The sequence below is a fragment of the Panthera leo genome, chromosome C1, assembly GCF_018350215.1.
Source record: "Panthera leo isolate Ple1 chromosome C1, P.leo_Ple1_pat1.1, whole genome shotgun sequence".
NCBI classification, from domain to species: domain Eukaryota; kingdom Metazoa; phylum Chordata; class Mammalia; order Carnivora; family Felidae; genus Panthera; species Panthera leo.
In genome coordinates, this window is record NC_056686.1 from 187,617,799 (window position 1) to 187,636,305 (window position 18,507).

General features: G+C 36.3%; 1 protein-coding gene across 4 annotated transcripts in view; it reads right to left on the bottom strand.

Annotated features, from left to right (window-relative positions):
* Positions 1-18,507, bottom strand: part of ICA1L (islet cell autoantigen 1 like) — an 89,505-nt gene that overhangs the window by 37,438 nt on the left and 33,560 nt on the right. For 3 of the 4 annotated variants that reach the window (XM_042949768.1, XM_042949769.1, XM_042949767.1), the window contains exons 7-10: positions 17,037-17,162; positions 15,580-15,678; positions 14,231-14,316; positions 11,974-12,017 (exon numbers count right to left, since the gene is read on the bottom strand). In XM_042949768.1, the coding sequence (XP_042805702.1) occupies positions 11,974-12,017; positions 14,231-14,316; positions 15,580-15,678; positions 17,037-17,162 (355 nt within the window). Of the gene's footprint in view, positions 1-1,327; positions 1,403-11,973; positions 12,018-14,230; positions 14,317-15,579; positions 15,679-17,036; positions 17,163-18,507 lie in introns of all 4 variants that reach the window. The other variant, XM_042949770.1, reaches the window with a different exon arrangement.

The window sequence follows — 18,507 nt, forward strand, 5'->3', positions numbered from 1 at the left end:
AGAAAATTTTAACAAATAGGAAAAATGTCCCTTGTTTCTGGTTAGGATGCCTCAGCACCATCAAGCTGTCAGTTTTTCACATTTAATATAATCACAATAAAAGGAACAATGGGTTTTATGCAGCTGGACAATATGATATAAAATTTATATTGAGGGGCACCTGGGTGGCACCTGGGTGCTCAGTTGAGCATCCGACTTCGGCTCAGGTCATGATCTCACAGCTCATGAGTTCAAGCCCCGCGTTGGGCTCTGTGCTGACAGCTCAGAGGCTGGAGCCTGCTTCGGATTCTGTGTCTCCCTCTCTCTCTACCCCACCCCTGCTCACACTCTGTCTCTCTCTCTCTCAAAAAATAAACATTAAAAAAATTTTTTTTAATTTATATTGAAAAACAAACATGCAAACAGACCTAAATACAAACAGAAACCTAGTATATGATTGGAAGTTATCTCAAATTACTGTGGCAAAGATGGCATTTAAAAAAAATGATATAAAAGGATGGCCACTTATAAAAGAAAACATTTAATCCACTGCTAATACCATATGGCTAAATAAACTCCAAATGAATTGGAGGTCTAAATGTGGGGGCACCTGGGCGGCTCAGTCGGTTAAGTGTCTGACTCTTGATTTTGGTTCAGGTCATGATCTCAAGGTTCGTGAGATCAAGCCCTGAGTCTGGCTCTGTGCTGACAGTGCAGAATCTGCTTGGGATTCTCCTCTCTCTGTCTGCCCCTCCCCACACTCATGCTCGCTCCCTCTCTCTCTCTCTCTCCTCTCTCTCTCAAAATAAATAAACATTAATAAAATAAATAAATGTAAAAAAAGTACACGAATACTAAAAGACACCATCAATGAATTTTTCTAACCTGATTCTTCATATGACAAAAATCAAATCCAATAAAAGAAAAGACTGATAAATTTGACTACACTAAATTATTTTTAAAAATTTACAAGGCAAGAAACAACCACATGAAAAGTCAAAAGACAAATGACAAAGCGGGAGAAAATATCTGCAACATAACTGCTTGGGGAAGATATTCAAGGTAGTTTCTACTGAGTGTCCACAACTGCTGGATAGCGGAGGTACACTAGACCGTAAGATAGACATGGTCCTCACAGTTACACAGATACATCTGGACAAGGGCCCAAACATACAAAACAAATAATGACTTCAGTTCCACTTCAGTGTGCTACAAAGTAGAAGCACAGGTATTGGATTCCTGTATAGAGAGACCTATACAGGTTTTAATGTTGAGGAATTAAGTATTAAATTAAAGAATTTTAAATAATACATTATCCATTTATATGATGAAATTATAATTTCTTAACCATTTTCAGAGTTAGAAAACTGAGGTGCTCCAAATTCTCTTATTTGATAATGGTTTTCCTTGTGATCTTTGGCTGCTGAAACAAAAGCACATAAAAGGTAAGTTGAACAAGGACAAATTTAGCATGCTTATTTGCTGTTAATATTTTGTAATTATTGGTTTAAGTGTTCAATTGGCCAAATCAGTTTATAATTTATATATATTAAAAGGGAGATATATTTAATATATTTATATTATATTTATATTTATATTATATATATATTTATATTTAATATATATTAAAAGGGAGATGTAAAAATTTAAAGAGCCATATATAAAGATTACATTTGTGTTTGTGTATGTGTATATACATGTACATATGTGGGTACATATGTATATATGCACACACACACACAGATGGTTCCCTACTTACAATGGTTTGACTTACCATTTTCTGACTTTATGATGATGCAAAAGAGATACACATTCAATAGAAACTGTACTTCGAGTGCTGAATTTAATATTTTCCCCGGGCTAGTGATATGCAATACAATATTCTCTTACGATTCTGGGCAGCAGCAACAAGCCACAAATCCCAGTCAGCCATGTGATCACAGGGTAAACAACCGATACACTTACAAACTTCTGTACCCATAAAACCATTCTGTTTTCAGTTTCAGTACAGTATTCAATAAATTACACAAGATATTCAACACTTTATTATAAAACAGGCTTTGCGTTAGATCATTTTGCCCACCTGTAGGCTAAAGTAAGTGTTCTGAGCACATTTAAGGTAGGCCAGGATGAGCTATGATGTTCAGTATGTTCGACGTATTAAATGCATTTTGACTTACATTTTTTTTGGTATAGAAGAGAACATACATTTTTGATTTTTTGATTTTTAAAAATGTTTTCATTTATTTTTTATTTTAATTCCAGTATAGTTAACATACAGTGCTATATTAGTTTCAGTGTTCAGCTTACAGTATTTTCAACTTATGATGGGTTTATCAGGATGTAACTACACCTAAAGTTAAGAAAGATCTGTAACACAATAGATACAACTTATATATATAAATATAAATATATATATATACTGTATATGTGTATGTATGTAACATGTGTATATACATATTATATGTATATGTATGTATACACCTATACATACGTGGCTCTGTGCTGACAGTGCAGAATCTGCTTGGGATTCTCTTTCCCTCTCTCTCTGCCCCTCCCCACACTCATGCTTGCTCTCTCTTTCTCTCAAAATAAATATTAACAAAATAAATAAATGTAAAAAATAAAAGTACACAAATACTAGAAGACAGCATCAATGATTTTTTCTAACCTGAGTTTTGCATATGACAAAAATCAAGATCCAATAAAAGAAAAGATTGATAAATTTGACCACATTATTTTTTAATGTAATTGTAATAATTGTAATTATTCAGGTCCTTTGTTATATCTATGTTCCCTTGAAAGTTAAAAGTTTTCACATTCCATGTAAATTGGTATAGCCATTATAAGGAAAACAGTATGAATATCTCCATATTAAAAACAGAACCACATATGATCCAGCAATGCCACTTCTGGCTATTTATCTGAAAACAAACAAACAAACAACTATCTTGAAGAGATACATGCATCCCATGTTCATCTTGGCATTATTTACAATAACCAAGATATGGAAACGACCTAAGTGTCCATTAATGGATGAATGGGCAAAGAAAATGTGAGATATATCTATATACATGCATATATATATAGATATATACACACACACATACATGTACATATGTACATATATATGTACATGTATGTATGTATATACATACACACACACTGGAGTATTAATCAGCCATTTAAAAAAAATGAAATCTTGCCATTTGCAACAACATGGATAGACCTTGAGGGAATTATACTAAGTTAAATATGACAGAGAAGACATTTTCTGTATGATCTCACTTATTTGTGGAATTTAAAAAACAAGGAACAGGGGCACCTGGGTGGCTCAGTTGGTTAAGTGTTTGGCTCAGGTCATGATCTCACAGTTCGTGAGTTCAAGCCCCGCATCCGGCTCTGTGCTGACTGCTCAGAGCTTGAGGCCTGCTTTGAATTCTGTGTCTCCCTCTCTCTCTGCCCCTCCCCTGCTCACGTCTCTCTTTCTCTCAAAAATGAACATTTACAAAATTTTATTTAAAAAAAAAAAAAAAGGCAAACTAAAACCAAGCTCAAAGACCAGATTTGGAGGTTGCCAGAGGCAGGGGATGGGGGCGGGTGGGGGGGGGGTGGGTAGGCAAAATAGGTGACTAAAGTGGGAGCACCTGGGTGGTTCAGTAGGTTAAACATCTGACTCTTGACTTTGGCTCAGGATATGTCATGGATTATGAGACTGAGCCCTGCTTCAGTCTCTGCACTGACAGCACAGAGCCTGCTTGGGATTCTTTCTCTCCCTCTCTCTCCGCCTTTCCCCCATTCATGCTTGCTCTCTCTCTCTCTCTCTCTCTCTCTCTCTCTCTCCCCCTCTCTCTCTCAAAATAAGTAAATATTTAAAAATAAATAAATAAATAATAGGGATGTAATGTCTAGCATGGCAACTAGTAAATAATACTGTATTGCATATTTGAAAGTTGCTGAATGAATAAATCTTAAAATATCACAAGAAAAAATTTTTGTAACTATGTCTGGTGACATAAGTTAACTAGACTTATTGTGGTGATCATTTCACAATATATACAAATATCAAATCATGCTGTGAATCTGAAACTAGTGTATCATTTATATATCAATTAATAAAAAAGTTTTCACATTCAAAAGCTTATCCCGTCCCTGGTGGACCTGTGTCTAATTCTGCATTCTCTGAAAGTCCATTTTATATTTTGTTCTGCCTGATTTCCATGTTTTTGCACAACAGATATTCACTTTATGTGTAAGCAGCTTCTCCACATTCCTCACCTATAACAAAGTGAGAGTAGTAGTGATTTCATACCAAGAAAAAGATCAAACATATGTGCTAAAAGAGAGCATACTCCGGGCGCCTGGGTGGCGCAGTCGGTTAAGCGTCCGACTTCAGCCAGGTCACGATCTCGCGGTCCGTGAGTTCGAGCCCTGCGTCAGGCTCTGGGCTGATGGCTCGGAGCCTGGAGCCTGTTTCCGATTCTGTGTCTCCCTCTCTCTCTGCCCCTCCCCTGTTCATGCTCTGTCTCTCTCTGTCCCAAAAATAAATAAAAAACGTTGAAAAAAAAAAAAAAGAGAGAGCATACTCTTAAGGGGTTTTTTTGAATGTTAAAAACCAGGGGCTCAATAAGTTAAGTGTTCAACTCCTGATTTTGGCTCAGTAACGATCTCATGGTTTCATGAGTTCAAGCCCTGCATTGGGCTCTGTGCCAAAAGCCAGAGCCTGCATGGGATTCTCTGTCTCCCTCTCTCTGCATGCGCTCTCTCTTTCTCTCTCAAAAATAAATAAACATTTTAAAAAAATTAAATGGGAATGCAAGTTGGTGCAGTGACTCTGGAAAACAGTATGGAGGTTCCTCAAAAAACTAAAAATAGAACTACCCTACGACCCAGCAATTGCACTACTAGGCATTTATCCAAGGGATACAGGTGTGCTGTTTTGAAGGGACACATGCACCCCCATATTTATAGCAGCACTATCAACAATAGCCAGAGTATGGAAAGAGCCCAAATGTCCATCGATGGATGAATGGATAAAGATGATGTGGCATATATATACAATGGAGTATTACTTGGCAATCAAAAAGAATGAAATCTTGCTATTTGCAACTACATGGATGGAACTAGAGGGTATTATGCTAAGCAAAATTAGTCAGAGAAAGACAATTATCATATGACTTCACTCACATGAGGACTTTAAGAGACAAAACAAATGAACATAAGGGAAGAGAAGCAATAATAATATAAAAACAGGGAGGAGGACAAAACAGAAGAGACTCATAGAGAACAAACTGAGGGTTACTGGAGGGGTTGTGGAAGGGGGGATGGGCTAAATGGGTAAGGGGCACTAAGGAATCTACTCCTGAAATCATTGTTGCACTATATGCTAACTAATTTGGATGTAAATTTAAAAAAATAAAAAATAAAACAAGTTAAAAAAAAAAAAAAGACCCTACAAACCAAAGCTCTTCAGGCAGAAAAAAATTGTGTGTTTTTTTTTAAAAACTATCTCCAAGTATGAGGTGTATATTGAGATAAATTATGCCCCATTATTAATTCAGGAGCCAGTTTCTCACATAATACACCTGTACCTCATTTGCAACCTAGTAAAAACAGACACCAGAAACAAAAACAAAACCAATAACCAAACAAAAACAAAAAGCCTAAGATTTTGACATCTTCAACTATTATCAAGGGCATTTTTCAAAAAGATAAATGAAATATAAATGTCTCCTATACACAACATGAATAGTGTTGCTGATGTATAGTGAGCTTAAAGGGAGGAATACATCTAAGGACAAGGCAGTAATATCTGTACTACACTCTTATAAAATTTGATGCTCAGTTTGAAAAACTCAAAAGAAAATAGAAAAAATTAAATCAACCAAAGTAATCAAAAGAAAAACAAAATCAAAAGAAAGGTGTAAGGAACTCAGGGTTATTTAGCAAAATATATAGAAGAAAACAAGTACTAACAAAAATATAAACTAGTTAAGCTAAGCTAATGTCTTACAGAGGAAACTTTAAGCCAAGAAGTCTTATTAGGACAGAAAGGGTCATTATATTGATAACAGATTAATTCACTGAACAGATATAAGAATTCGAAATTTATATGCAACCATCACTTCAAAATCCTCAAAATATAAAAAATGAAAAACTACAGAGAGAATGAAAATCCACTTCAATAGCAGGGATTTCAAAACACATTTCCCAATTATTGATACATCAAATAAATTAAAAATTAGTAAAGATATAAAAGACTTAGAGAAGCACAAATAATAAGCTTGGTGTAATAGACACACAGGCTTCTGCATTCAACAGTTAGAGAACACATATTCTTCTCAACCACATGGGATAATTAGAACAACTGGCTACTTTTTAGGCTATAGAGAGCGTCCCAATAATTCAAAGAATCAGTATCACAAAGATACATTCTCTGACCATAATGAAATTAAGTTAAAAATCAATGACGGGGTGCCTGGGTGGTACAGTCGGTTAAGGGACCAACTTTGGCTTAGGTCATGATCTCGCGGTTCATGGGTTCAAGCCCCATGTTAGGCTCTGTGTGGATAGCTCACAGCCTGGAGCCTGCTTCGGATTCTGTGTCTCCCTCTTTCTGCCCTCCCCTGCTTGTGCTCGCTCTCTCTCTCTCTTGAAAATAAACAAAAGTTTTGTTTTAAATCAATGACAAAAAAAATAATTTCAATATCTCCTTAATTTGGCAATTTCAGAAACACAGCTTAAAATCACTCATGGCCATAGATCACAGAAGGTATTAGGAAAAGTTTAAAACAATTTAAATCAAATTATAATGAAAATACCATATATCAAAGTTTATGGACATCCATACGATAGATTAAGCAATAAAAAGGAAATACCAACACAAATTACGTCAGCGATGAACTTCAAGAGTGTTACATGAAGTGAAAAAAGTCAAATACATATTACATGATTCTAGTAATATGAAATGTCCACAAAAGGCAAGTTTATACAGAGAGAAAGTAGATTAGTTGTTGACTAGGAATGAAAATGGGTATTACAGCAAATGAATGTGAGGGATCTTATTAATGAGAGGATGAAAAGGTTCTAAAACTGACTTATAGAGATGGTTAAAACACTCAGTAGTAACTAAAAATTACTGAAGTGTACAACTGAATGAGTTTTATGATATATAAAATATACCTCATAAGGTTTTTTTAAAAAAAACTTGTGGGATACAGAAAAAGGGAAATTTTAGCCTTAAAACACAAAAAAAAATAATAAAAGAAAATAATAAAGAACTAAAATTAATGAAACAGAAACAAAGATTCAATAGACAGGATTAACAAAACCAAAAGTTGATTTGTTGAAAGAATAAATAAACCTTTAGCAAAATTAATTAAGAAAAAAAGAAAAGGAACAAATAAACATTTGGAATTAAAAAGTGGATATAACTACTGATACAGCAGGTTTTAAAAGATTAAATAATGCTACAAATGAATGTTAAAACTACACCAATATCCATTATATTTCATTTGGAACTTTAAAAAAAATGTTCTCTACCTGGGTACTGGATTATGTATACAGAAGTAGCTAACTTTTGGAACATACATTTGAAGCTATGTTAAATATAGAATTCCATAATTATTATGGCTTCTTAAATTGTTTTTCAGTACGATCTGTATTTACGTGTACACTTAAAAATGCCTCTCACATGGGGCACCTGGGTGGCTCAGTCAGTTAAGTATCAAACTCTTGGTCTCAGCTCAGGTCTTGATCTTGGGGTCATGAGTTCAAGCCCTGCATTGGGTTCTGTGCTGGGCATGTAGCCTACTTTATAAAAAAAAAAAAAAAATGCCTCTCATATTTACTGTCACCTATCCTGTGCTATGTAGTTTATAAATATTATCTCTAGCCCTAATGTCTCTGTAAGGTAGGAGTATATGACTCCTGTTTCAGATGAGAAAAATGAGGTATAAATGACTTGTTTTAAAAAGCCGGCACTCAAACCCTGATTATTCTGGCTCCAAAGCCACACTGATTGAATATATATGATTGTATATATAACATGTATTTATAAAAAAAAGAAAGTATGAATTTAAATGTGAGGAAGAGCTTGAAACTTAATTATACAACTATGAAATAAACGTCTACATTAGAAGTCCTTATCTTAGAGAAATTAAAAATTCCCTTAAGAAAACAAGTAGACCCTCTGATTAGGTACTCCTAGAAAGCTAACTCACTGCTGAGCATAGCCTCCAGTCCCACATGACCAGGAAGCCTGCAATGAGACCCTGGGAAGTTGCAGGGCATATCCTATCACCCACCCACCCAGAGAAGCAAGTCAGCAACACCCCCCAAGCTGGAAGCATAACCTGCAGCCTACCTCACTAGCAAGCTCTAATGGTAACCCTGGGGAACATCACGGCCCAGCTTACAGCACTGCTTAGCAGCAAACTCCAGTCTATAGCTCTGCTTGGCACTGGAGCCCAGCTGATGGCTATGCCCAATTGTTGAGTACAGCCTGCAGTCTCACCCAGGCAGGGAGACCAGTCAGTGACCATACCCTCTGTGAAGCAGAGCCTCAAGCCCTGCCCAATGGAGTACAGCATGAGGCCCGCCCAGCTAGGAAGCATGGCTAGCAATCTTGCCCAACAGCAGAGCACAGCCACCATTCTGCCTTATTTAGAACTGAGCCTCTGCAGTTCTGCCTAATCACAAAGCACAGGCTGAGGCCACATCAGACCATGAAGCCCTGCCTGCAACCCTGCCTGAATGAAGAGACTGGGCAGTGGCACCATTTGGCCAAGGAGCATACCCAGTAACCTTGCCTGACCAGAGATGACTGTGAAACCCTGCTTAGTGACCCTGCCTGACCTCAGAGCACAGCCCTACCAGCCAACAGCACCGCTTAAACACACAATAGAGCCAGTGGGCCACCCCCACCTCAGCATGAACAGCAGCTTCACCTAGTCAGAGACAACAAACCATTATAATTATGTTGTCAAAAGTCAAAGATAGAATTTTGAAAGTAACAAGAGAAAAGTGACTTGTCATATATGAGGGAGCCCCTATAAGACTGTAAGCAGATTTTGAGGGAAAACTATAGGTCAGGAGAGAGCGGTAGGATATATTCAAAATACTGAAAGAAAAAACTCAGCAAAGCACACTATACCCAGCAAAGCTCTCTTTCAGAAATGAAAGAGAGATAAAGCCCTTCCCAAAGAAATGGAAGCTGAGAAAGTTCATCACCACTAGACCTCCCCTACAAGGAAGGCTAAGGATAGTCTACAAGCTGAAATGAGAGGATGTTAAATAAACCCCGTAAAACTGCATGACGTATACAACTTGTTGGAAAGGGTAAATATATAATCAAAGGCACATTCTATAATATTGGAATACTGGTGCATAAATCACTTTCTACTCTAGTTGTTTTGGTTTTTTTTTTTAATGTCTATTTATTTTTGAGAGAAGGGAGAGCACGTGTGCACGCACAAGTGTAAGTAGGGGAGGGGCAGAGAGAGGGAGACAGAATCCAAAGCAGGCTCCAGGCTCTGAGCTGCCAGCACAGAGCCGACATGGGGTTCGAACTCACGGACCAAGAGATCATGACCTGAGCGGAAGTCAGACACTTAACCGACCAGCCACCCAGGTGCCCCTTTCAACTCTAGTTTAAAAGTCAAAAATAAACCTTAAAAATAACTATAACTATAATAATTTGTTATTAGATACACAATGAAAAAGATGGAAATTATAATATTAGTAACCTAAAAGGTGAGGGAGAGAAATGCATAGAGTTTCTATATGGTATTGAAGTTCTTATCAGCTTAAAATAGGATATTATTTCACATAAGCATACAGAATGGAATATTTCTCAGCCATAAAAAAGAATGAAATCTTGCCATTCATGACAATACATGGGCCTAGAAGGTATTATTCTAAGTGAAACAAGTCAGACAGAGAAATATAAATACCATATGATTTCCCTTATATGTGCAATCTAAAAAAAAAAAAAAAAGCAAAACAAAACAAACAACAATAAAAAGAGACACATAAATACAGAGAACAAGTGGCCACCAGAGCAGAGTGGGGTGGAGGCATAGGCAACATAGATAGCAGGGATTAAGGGGTACACACTTCTAGTGATAAAACAGCTAAGTCACAAGGATGGAAAGTACAGCACAGGGAATACAGTAGATAATATTATAATAACTTTGTATGATGACAGAAGGTGACTACACTTAACATGGTGAACATTTTGTAATGGACATAATTGTCAAATCACTGTGTTGTATACTTGAAACTAATGTATGTCAACTATCTTTCAATTAAAAATATATAAAAAAAAAACTAGGGAAAAACATTGTGACATTAGTGCTGGCAATGATTTTTTGCAAATGACACCAAAAGCACAAGAAACAAAAGCAAAAATAAAGATGATATCAAACTAAAAATCTTCTGCACAGCAAAAACACAAAAAATAACCATAACAAAACAATCAACATTCAAAAACCCAATCACATTTGCCTACAGAATGAGTAAAATATTTGCAAACCATGTATCTGATAAGGGGCTCCTATCCAAAACATGTAAGGAATTCAAACTCAATAGCAAAAATAAACAAACAGTAACAGTCTGTTTAAAAAATGGGCAAAGAACCTAGATACACATTTTTACAACCAAAGAAGAAGACATATACATGGCCAACCATACATGAAAAGGTGCTCAACAACACTATTCACTCATCAGGCAAATACAAATCAAACCACATTGAAATATCACCTCACACTTTTTTTTTTTTTTTAATTTTTTTTCAACTTTTTAAATTTATTTTTGGGACAGAGAGAGACAGAGCATGAACGGGGGAGGGGCAGAGAGAGAGGGAGACACAGAATCGGAAACAGGCTCCAGGCTCCGAGCCATCAGCCCAGAGCCTGACGCGGGGCTCGAACTCACAGACCGCGAGATCGTGACCTGGCTGAAGTCGGACGCTTAACCGACTGCGCCACCCAGGCGCCCCTCACCTCACACTTTTTAGAATGGCAGTCATCAAAAAGACAAGAGGTAACAAGTGTTGGACAGGATGTGGAAAAAAGGATGTGCACTGTTGGTGGGAATGTAAATTGGTGTAGCCACTATAGAAAGCAGTATGGAAGTTTCTCAGGAAGTTAAAAACAGAAATACTATATGTTCCAGCAACTCCACATCTGGCTATATATACAAAGGAAATGAAATTACTATCTTGAAGAGGTATCTGCACCCCCATGTTCAATGCAGTATTATTTACAACAGCCAAGACATGGAAACAACCTAAGTGGCCATCACAGATAAATGGATAAAGAAAATGTTATACATGTACATATATAATAGAATATAATTGAATGTTATTTAGTCTTAAAATATAAGGAAATCCTAGCATTTGCAATAACATGGATGAACCTGGAGGGCATTATGCTAAGTGAAGTAAGCTAGAGAAAGACAAATACTGTATGATCTCACTTAAATGTGAGATCTTAAAAAGTCAAACTCAGAACAGACTGGTGGTTACTAAGGTCTAGGAGGTGGAGAAAATGGGGAAATTTGGTCAAAGGGTACAAACTTCCAGCTATAAAATTAAGTTCTGGGGATCTAAAATACAGCATGGGGACTATAGTTAACAATATACTTGACAGTTGCTAAGAAAATAAATGTTGTATGTTCTTGCCTCCACAAGATATATAGTAATTATGTGAGGTGATGGATGTTTTAATTTTATTGTGATAATCATTTCAAATACATCCATCTATCAAATCACACTATACACCTTAAACTTACACAGTGGTATACATCAATTATAACTCAATAAAGCTGAGGAAAAGAAGCTAACTCAAAAGTGTACAGAAGAGACTTATAAAATGACTTAATATGTTTTCTAATTGAATGGATATTAATACAATCTGTTTTAAAAGGTTGTGACAAGCTGTTTTGACATTTAAAATGTGGTCATTTCATATTTTAATGAATTTACCATCTTACCTGGTTTACTTCCCAAGCTCACTTCCTCATCTGACAAAACTAACCTAAAGTAAAAACCAAAAAATGCAAAGAATTTGGTTAAAACACACTTGGGATTCATATTCTACAGTTTTATATGGTTAAAAAAATGTTTTTAACTGAGATGACATATAAAATAGTTGTCCAGTAGATAGATCTCCTAAAATCTGAGGCAAATGTCACTTCTCTAGATCTACATAGACCATGAAAATAATCCTCCATCCATTATTCTTTTAACAACATATACTGAGTGCTGATGAAGCACCAGGCACCATGTTCAGTATTACAGGCACTGTGCTAAGTTAATACATCATAAAGAACGTCTATCACCGAAGTCACTGAGTATAAGGTTTAGTTTTCAAGTACTGAAGGGTTTGCTCAAGAATACTTGAAACCTAAATAGAGGGAATGAAGAACTGCAGAAAAAATGTAGTACTCTATTTTGGAACAGGAAAGTGATGTTTGCAAAAGAAGATACATTTGCCTAAAATGTTCTCGGTAAATACTAATTTTGGATATTTATATCATCCATCTGGGATGATTATGAAAAGTCAGACAAAGAAATTGAACATAGATTTAGGCATTATTCCTGGGGTGTAACCTCACAATTCTAGTATTGAAGGTTGTTTTTAATAAATCCTTAAAGATCCTTAAAAATCATTACAGGTATCCCCTGCTTTTTGGAAGTTTGTGTTATGCTTCTTTGGAAGACCTACGTTAGCGCCTGTCTTTGCTAACTGAAAGAAGTTTGAAGAGGATTTTTGCTTTTACAAAAAAGGCAAAAAGCAAAAATAGCATTAAGTGTTTATTCTGCAGGGAGCCCTCACAGAGGCAGTGTGCACCCTGAGCAGCAACAGTAGCACCACCAAGCTCCTTCCCTGGGAACTACACTCAGCATCTCAGTATTAAGCCACTACGAACTGTGTGTGCATCTGTGCTTCATCTCCATTTATTTTGGGTATAGCTTAGCAAGATGTGCCCTAGGGTGTCAGATAAACCTAAGAAAGGTTATTTTTTGGATCTAAGAATACTCAAAACATTTTCCACAAAAATTAATGGTAATTGCTTCCTTGCCTCACACTGTATTGGCTTATGAAAAGTTTCATTGGAACACTCTCAGATAGCAAGGGAAACCTATATGGTATTTATTTGCAAAAAACACACACGCACAAATAGAGAAAATATATACTAATGACTTGGAACAAAATTTCCAATGACCGTATATGTGCATGATTCTTTAAATAACTTGGATGGAAGAGAAGGTAAAAAGCTTTGGAATCTGTTAACTCAAAAGGAAGCTTTCAGAATGGTGAATATGCATGAGAGGATTGTGAATAAAACTTTGATGAAATGTGATAATGGAAAAAGTTTACTAAATTAATATATTTAATGTAACATGATTTTAAATATCAGTGTATAAGTAATAAGTTTCATCTATAACTATACATTTGATATTTATTTAATCTACATCCTAAATTGTTTATATATTCAAATTAGGCAAAAAAATTTGTTTGGATTTCCCCATAAAGAAAAGAAGGAAATGCTTATATTCTGGATCACCTTCCACTCAACAATATACGGTTTGTCACTGTTCTGGTCTTATTTCTGGGTTTGTTATTACACTCAGTGCAATCTACTTCAAATGAGAAGTAAACAAAGGTAAGATGTAATAAAAGGGAAATAGGCAAAATGAAGGATGTGCACAGCAAGAGCCCCCCATTTCCAGGTAACCAGACCCAGTCCCATTTGTGTTGCTTTGGAGACAGATTTTCAATAGCTTCTGTTTCATAGCTGCTGGTACCTGTCCCTTTCTGTTTCAAGTTGCCCCTTCTGGGTTTCACTAGGCAGAGGTTCTTAATAAAAAGCTCAGTCTCCCCAAATACAGAATTTGGAGTTATCACCCTAATCTGTTCTGTACTCCTATCATCAACTTTGCCTACCATGTTAAAAATGGGGAGGGGGTAGATAAGGCTTTAAAACAAATGTTTAATATTAATTGGAAAATGGGGTGCCTGGCAGGCTTAGTGGGTAGAGCACCCAATTCTTGATATCAGGGTCATGAGGTCAAGCCCCACATTGGGTGCAGAGCTTACTTATAAAAAAAAAAACTTTAAAAATATTAACTGGAAAAATGACACAGAAATAAATATTCAATAGATTGGAAAAGAAATAACTCTTTCCAAATATATCATATAACAGTATCTAGGACTTCCATAACCCCATACTTCTGCCTGCTTACTTATTGAGGTTTTCAGTGAGAGAACTGTTGTCTATTTGTTCTTCTTTGTGGTCTTCAGTAAGCTTGCTTGGAGTGTCTTGTAGTTGCTAAGGATAAGAAATTCAATGTTAAGTAGATGGAATCTGTTTCTCTCTTTGTGCAAATGAGATGAGAATAAAAATTCTAAAGAACAACATAAAATAGGGATAGTTCTGAAGTAGGAGTGAGAGATATGGGAAATGTATGATAATGCAATTTGACCTGGGCCCTGGGTCCCCATTTATCCTGGCTGCCAATGACAACCACACAGACTATAACATGGGCTAGCAACAAGCTTCACAAGTTTGTGATATGCCAAAGAAGACTTACACTGTGTTACTAACTTCTACTGCAATGCTTTAAATACAGCTGAAGATTTTCAACTTCATCTGAACAGAAATTACATGTTAAATTTGCCTAAAAACATAGTATGCTATCCAGTGAAGCATTAATATAGAAAAAGTAAAGAAAAAAAACATACACACAACAAAAACATAACGACTAATTCAAGGGTATCTATTAGACTGGAAGATGCTATGTCAGAACATGACTTAAATATCTACACCAAGCCCCAGGAATATACAGCTGCAAGAGGTCAATCCATCATAGATACTACATCTAGCTTGAGCAATCTCAACAATAACATTTTCAAGCTCTATTGAAAACAATACAGAGTGATAAGGTCAAAGGCACTGAAACCCAACCTACCAGAATTAAATGATTACCATAGTGTGACTCTGCTGGATAAGCCATATGCAAAGGTTGACAGAAAGATATACAAATGTTAAAAGCATTATAATCAAAGCCCAAGAGTACCTTTTACATGTAGGTATTACAGAAAGAGCTGATCTAATATAATACAGTAGTCTCTTCAGCTGCAGTCACCCATTATTTTTGCATCATGAATTACATCTATGACATGAGTGTAAAAGTAAAGCAAGGAAATTTTTCTTTAACTTCTAAAATTGTTGGGTAGGTACTCTGGTTGTTTTTGAAAACCAACAACCATTTTCCATCACTTGTTCCTCTTAAGTTTTTCTTTTCCTTGGCTTTTTCTTACCTCGTTTACACTTTGATTTTCTTTTCTCTTGCTCCCTCTTTCTCTCCCCACCCCAATATCTTGAGCCCACAAGCAATATTCTCACGTATTTGTTTAGTGTTTCTGGTAGCACTTGGAATCAGGGAAGTGCAGAAAAATAACTGGCTGAAGGAGTGTAGAAAAATGTTTCCCATGTTTTGTAAATTCAAAATTAGGCTTAGCACAAAATAGTTTCAGTGTTATCTAAATGAAGTATAATATACCTAACAAAGGAACATGGAAACAAATGTACCTTGAGAGCTACAAAATCATATAGATGAAAGCCAGTACTGGCCCCATGGATCTGGGACATCAATTGAGCTGTTTTCTCCCAGAATCCAAGCAGCGTCCTCTGCAGAAAAAGAAAGGTTGTCACTACGGTTACGATTTTTTTCACTGCTATTTTTCCTCACTAGTGTAGTAGATGAATGGTTGCTGAATAACAAGCAGTAGGAAGTAAAATCAACTTCCAAGTTTGGGGAACAAGAAAGCAATGTAAATAGTAATTCTGCATAAGAACTGGCAACTGTATCAGCATACACACACATACACACACACACCTATCTGTATACAGCACTGGAAAGTACACTGGAATCAGCTGGAGAGTAATACTAGTGGATTAGAACACCTTTGGAAGAGTCCAAAAGAGAAATGTTAAGAGCACAAAAGACTGTATCTGTATTAAGGGTATATGTATAAATCTTTGTGTTGGTAAGCACATATAAGCCTTTATTAATTGGAGAAAAATAATATGCACCACTAAACTAGTCTTTCATTGAGGGCTCAAGAGACTCACCGAAAAAAAAAAAAGTGTTCTTCAGCTAATTCAAGTAACTGGACATCTTCCTTGCTGCTTCAGAGTTCCTATTCAAAGTGAGAGGGCTGAGCAGAGATAATAAAAGAGAACTGAACTAACAGCTGTTGCTTTTCAGGCATATGCTACATGGATTGCCAGATACTTTTATTTTCAATTGCATCCTTTCTTGACTACTGAATTCCATCCACAGTACTGCACTGAATCAGGAAGATTTCCTACAAGCAGCAGTGAATGTCCATTCCCCTTAGTTTATTATTCTTAAGTAAATACAGTTCATTCTATTTTGCCATTTAAAAATACAAGTTAATATCGGTACCTGCTACTAATTAACATCTGACTTATTCACTGTGTGCCATTTATGTGTGATCTGGGATAACAGAAGCACAAGTGAGAGACTGCTGATATGAAAGTGCAGAATGAAAAGAACGCACGGCCTAGCATGAGAACACAGGTTTTCAAGGCCAACATTGCCGTTTACTTTAATTCTCATAGGGTTTCACTTTCCTCAGCTATGACAGGAAAGTTTTACACTTTTGGGCCCCAGCATCTTTGCTTCAAATGAAACTGTATGTAGAAGTTCAAAATGGAGTAGCTCTGGGGAACCAGGCAGGCTGTGAACGCTGCCTCAACACTTCCACTCAAACCTAGACGGCCCCTAAATCTCTCCTAGGACCCCAAGGGGAATAATGTGAAGATACAGGAGTAGGCAATCCCTAAGGTCTTTTTCAGTTTAGAATTCTATGATTCTCTGTCATAACCTCAGTAGGTCAATTTTCAAAGTCAAAGGAATTTGATTAATTATGCAATTTTTTATATCCGTTAGACAACTTTTAAAAAGGAACCTCACCACTCATCGTTTACTGCAAGGACATGCTGACCATGGAGGTGGGTACCTGGTAGGTAGTGAGTGAATGAGATAACATATTGCAGCGACTAGCTCCAAGTAAATCCACTTTCTGACAAACATCCATCTTTAACTTGTCGAAAGAAGCTTTGCTATTTCTCACTTGGATCTGTACCTGCAACCACAATAATATTTATTATTATTACTGATAATACAGGTATAAATATACCATAAGGGTTCATGGTACATATTTTCAGACACATGAAATAAAGAAGATTAATTCCCTCTCCTTGTATTATTATTTCACGATTACTGGTAAAGATTTTGGCTATTTTTAGTAACTGAAGGAGATTCTTTCCAGCAGGTATCTTTGTGCTGAGAAAGTATGCAATGATAAATGGAAAGTGCATAGTTAAGAAGAAAGACCCCTACAGACTCCAAATAAAAAGAAACATCCAAAACTACTGATAGGTAATATTTAGCTAATAGAAGAACACATGGAAATGAAACAGTTAAAGTGTTGAGAAGCATTAATAATAACTCTGAATCATGGAGATACATTTATAAATTAAAATAAATGCCTATCATATTTCTTATACATAAGGTAAATCACATGTCATCAAGTAGCATGAGTATTCAAATGTAAACATACTAATTTATTCATTCAACAAATATTTATAAGGTATCTATTATGTGCCAGGCACTGGGATATTGTGTGTGAAAAAAACAATGTTCTTTCCCATCATTTCTGAGTGAGGAGGCACAGGAAAAAGCAGCAGTAAACAAATATATAAGAGCATCTCATGTTGCAAAGATAACATATAAGTGAAAAGAAATGACTACTTTTGGGTAAGATGATTAGGGAAGCCTTTGGTGAGCTCATGCAAGATGTTTGAAATGGGACAGAAAAATGATAAGCAGGCCATGCTAAGATTCTGAGGAGAGCATTCCAGGCTCAGAGAAAAGCAAGGACAAAAGTCCTGGGTGTGGGAGGTGAAGAGCTTAACAAGCTTGCAGGACAATATGGAATAGGCTAGACCATATTCCTTCCTGGGGCATGGAAAGGGCTAGAGTCTAGAAAGTACAAGATGTGGCTGCACAGGCATCAGGGACCAGACTGTGCAGAACTATTTGGGTCCAGATAAGTTTAGAATGCACTTTTTTTTTTTTTAATTTAGGTGTGGGGCGCCTGGGTGGCTCAGTCGATTGAGCATCCGACTTCGGCTCAGGTTATGATCTCGTGGTTCACGAGTTCGAGCCCTGTGTCAGGCTGTGTGCTGACAGCTCAGAGCCTGGAGCCTTCTTCAGGTTCTGTATCTCCTTCTCTCTCTGTCCCTCCCCCACTAGTACTCTGTCTCTTTCTCAAAAATAAATTTAAAAAACAATAATAAATAATAAAATTTAGGTGAAATTCAGGTAACATAAACTTAATCATTTAAAAATATATAGTTCAGTGACATTAGTGCATTCAGAATGTTGTTCAACAACTCTCTTGGATTGTATTCTAAGATTATAAAGGG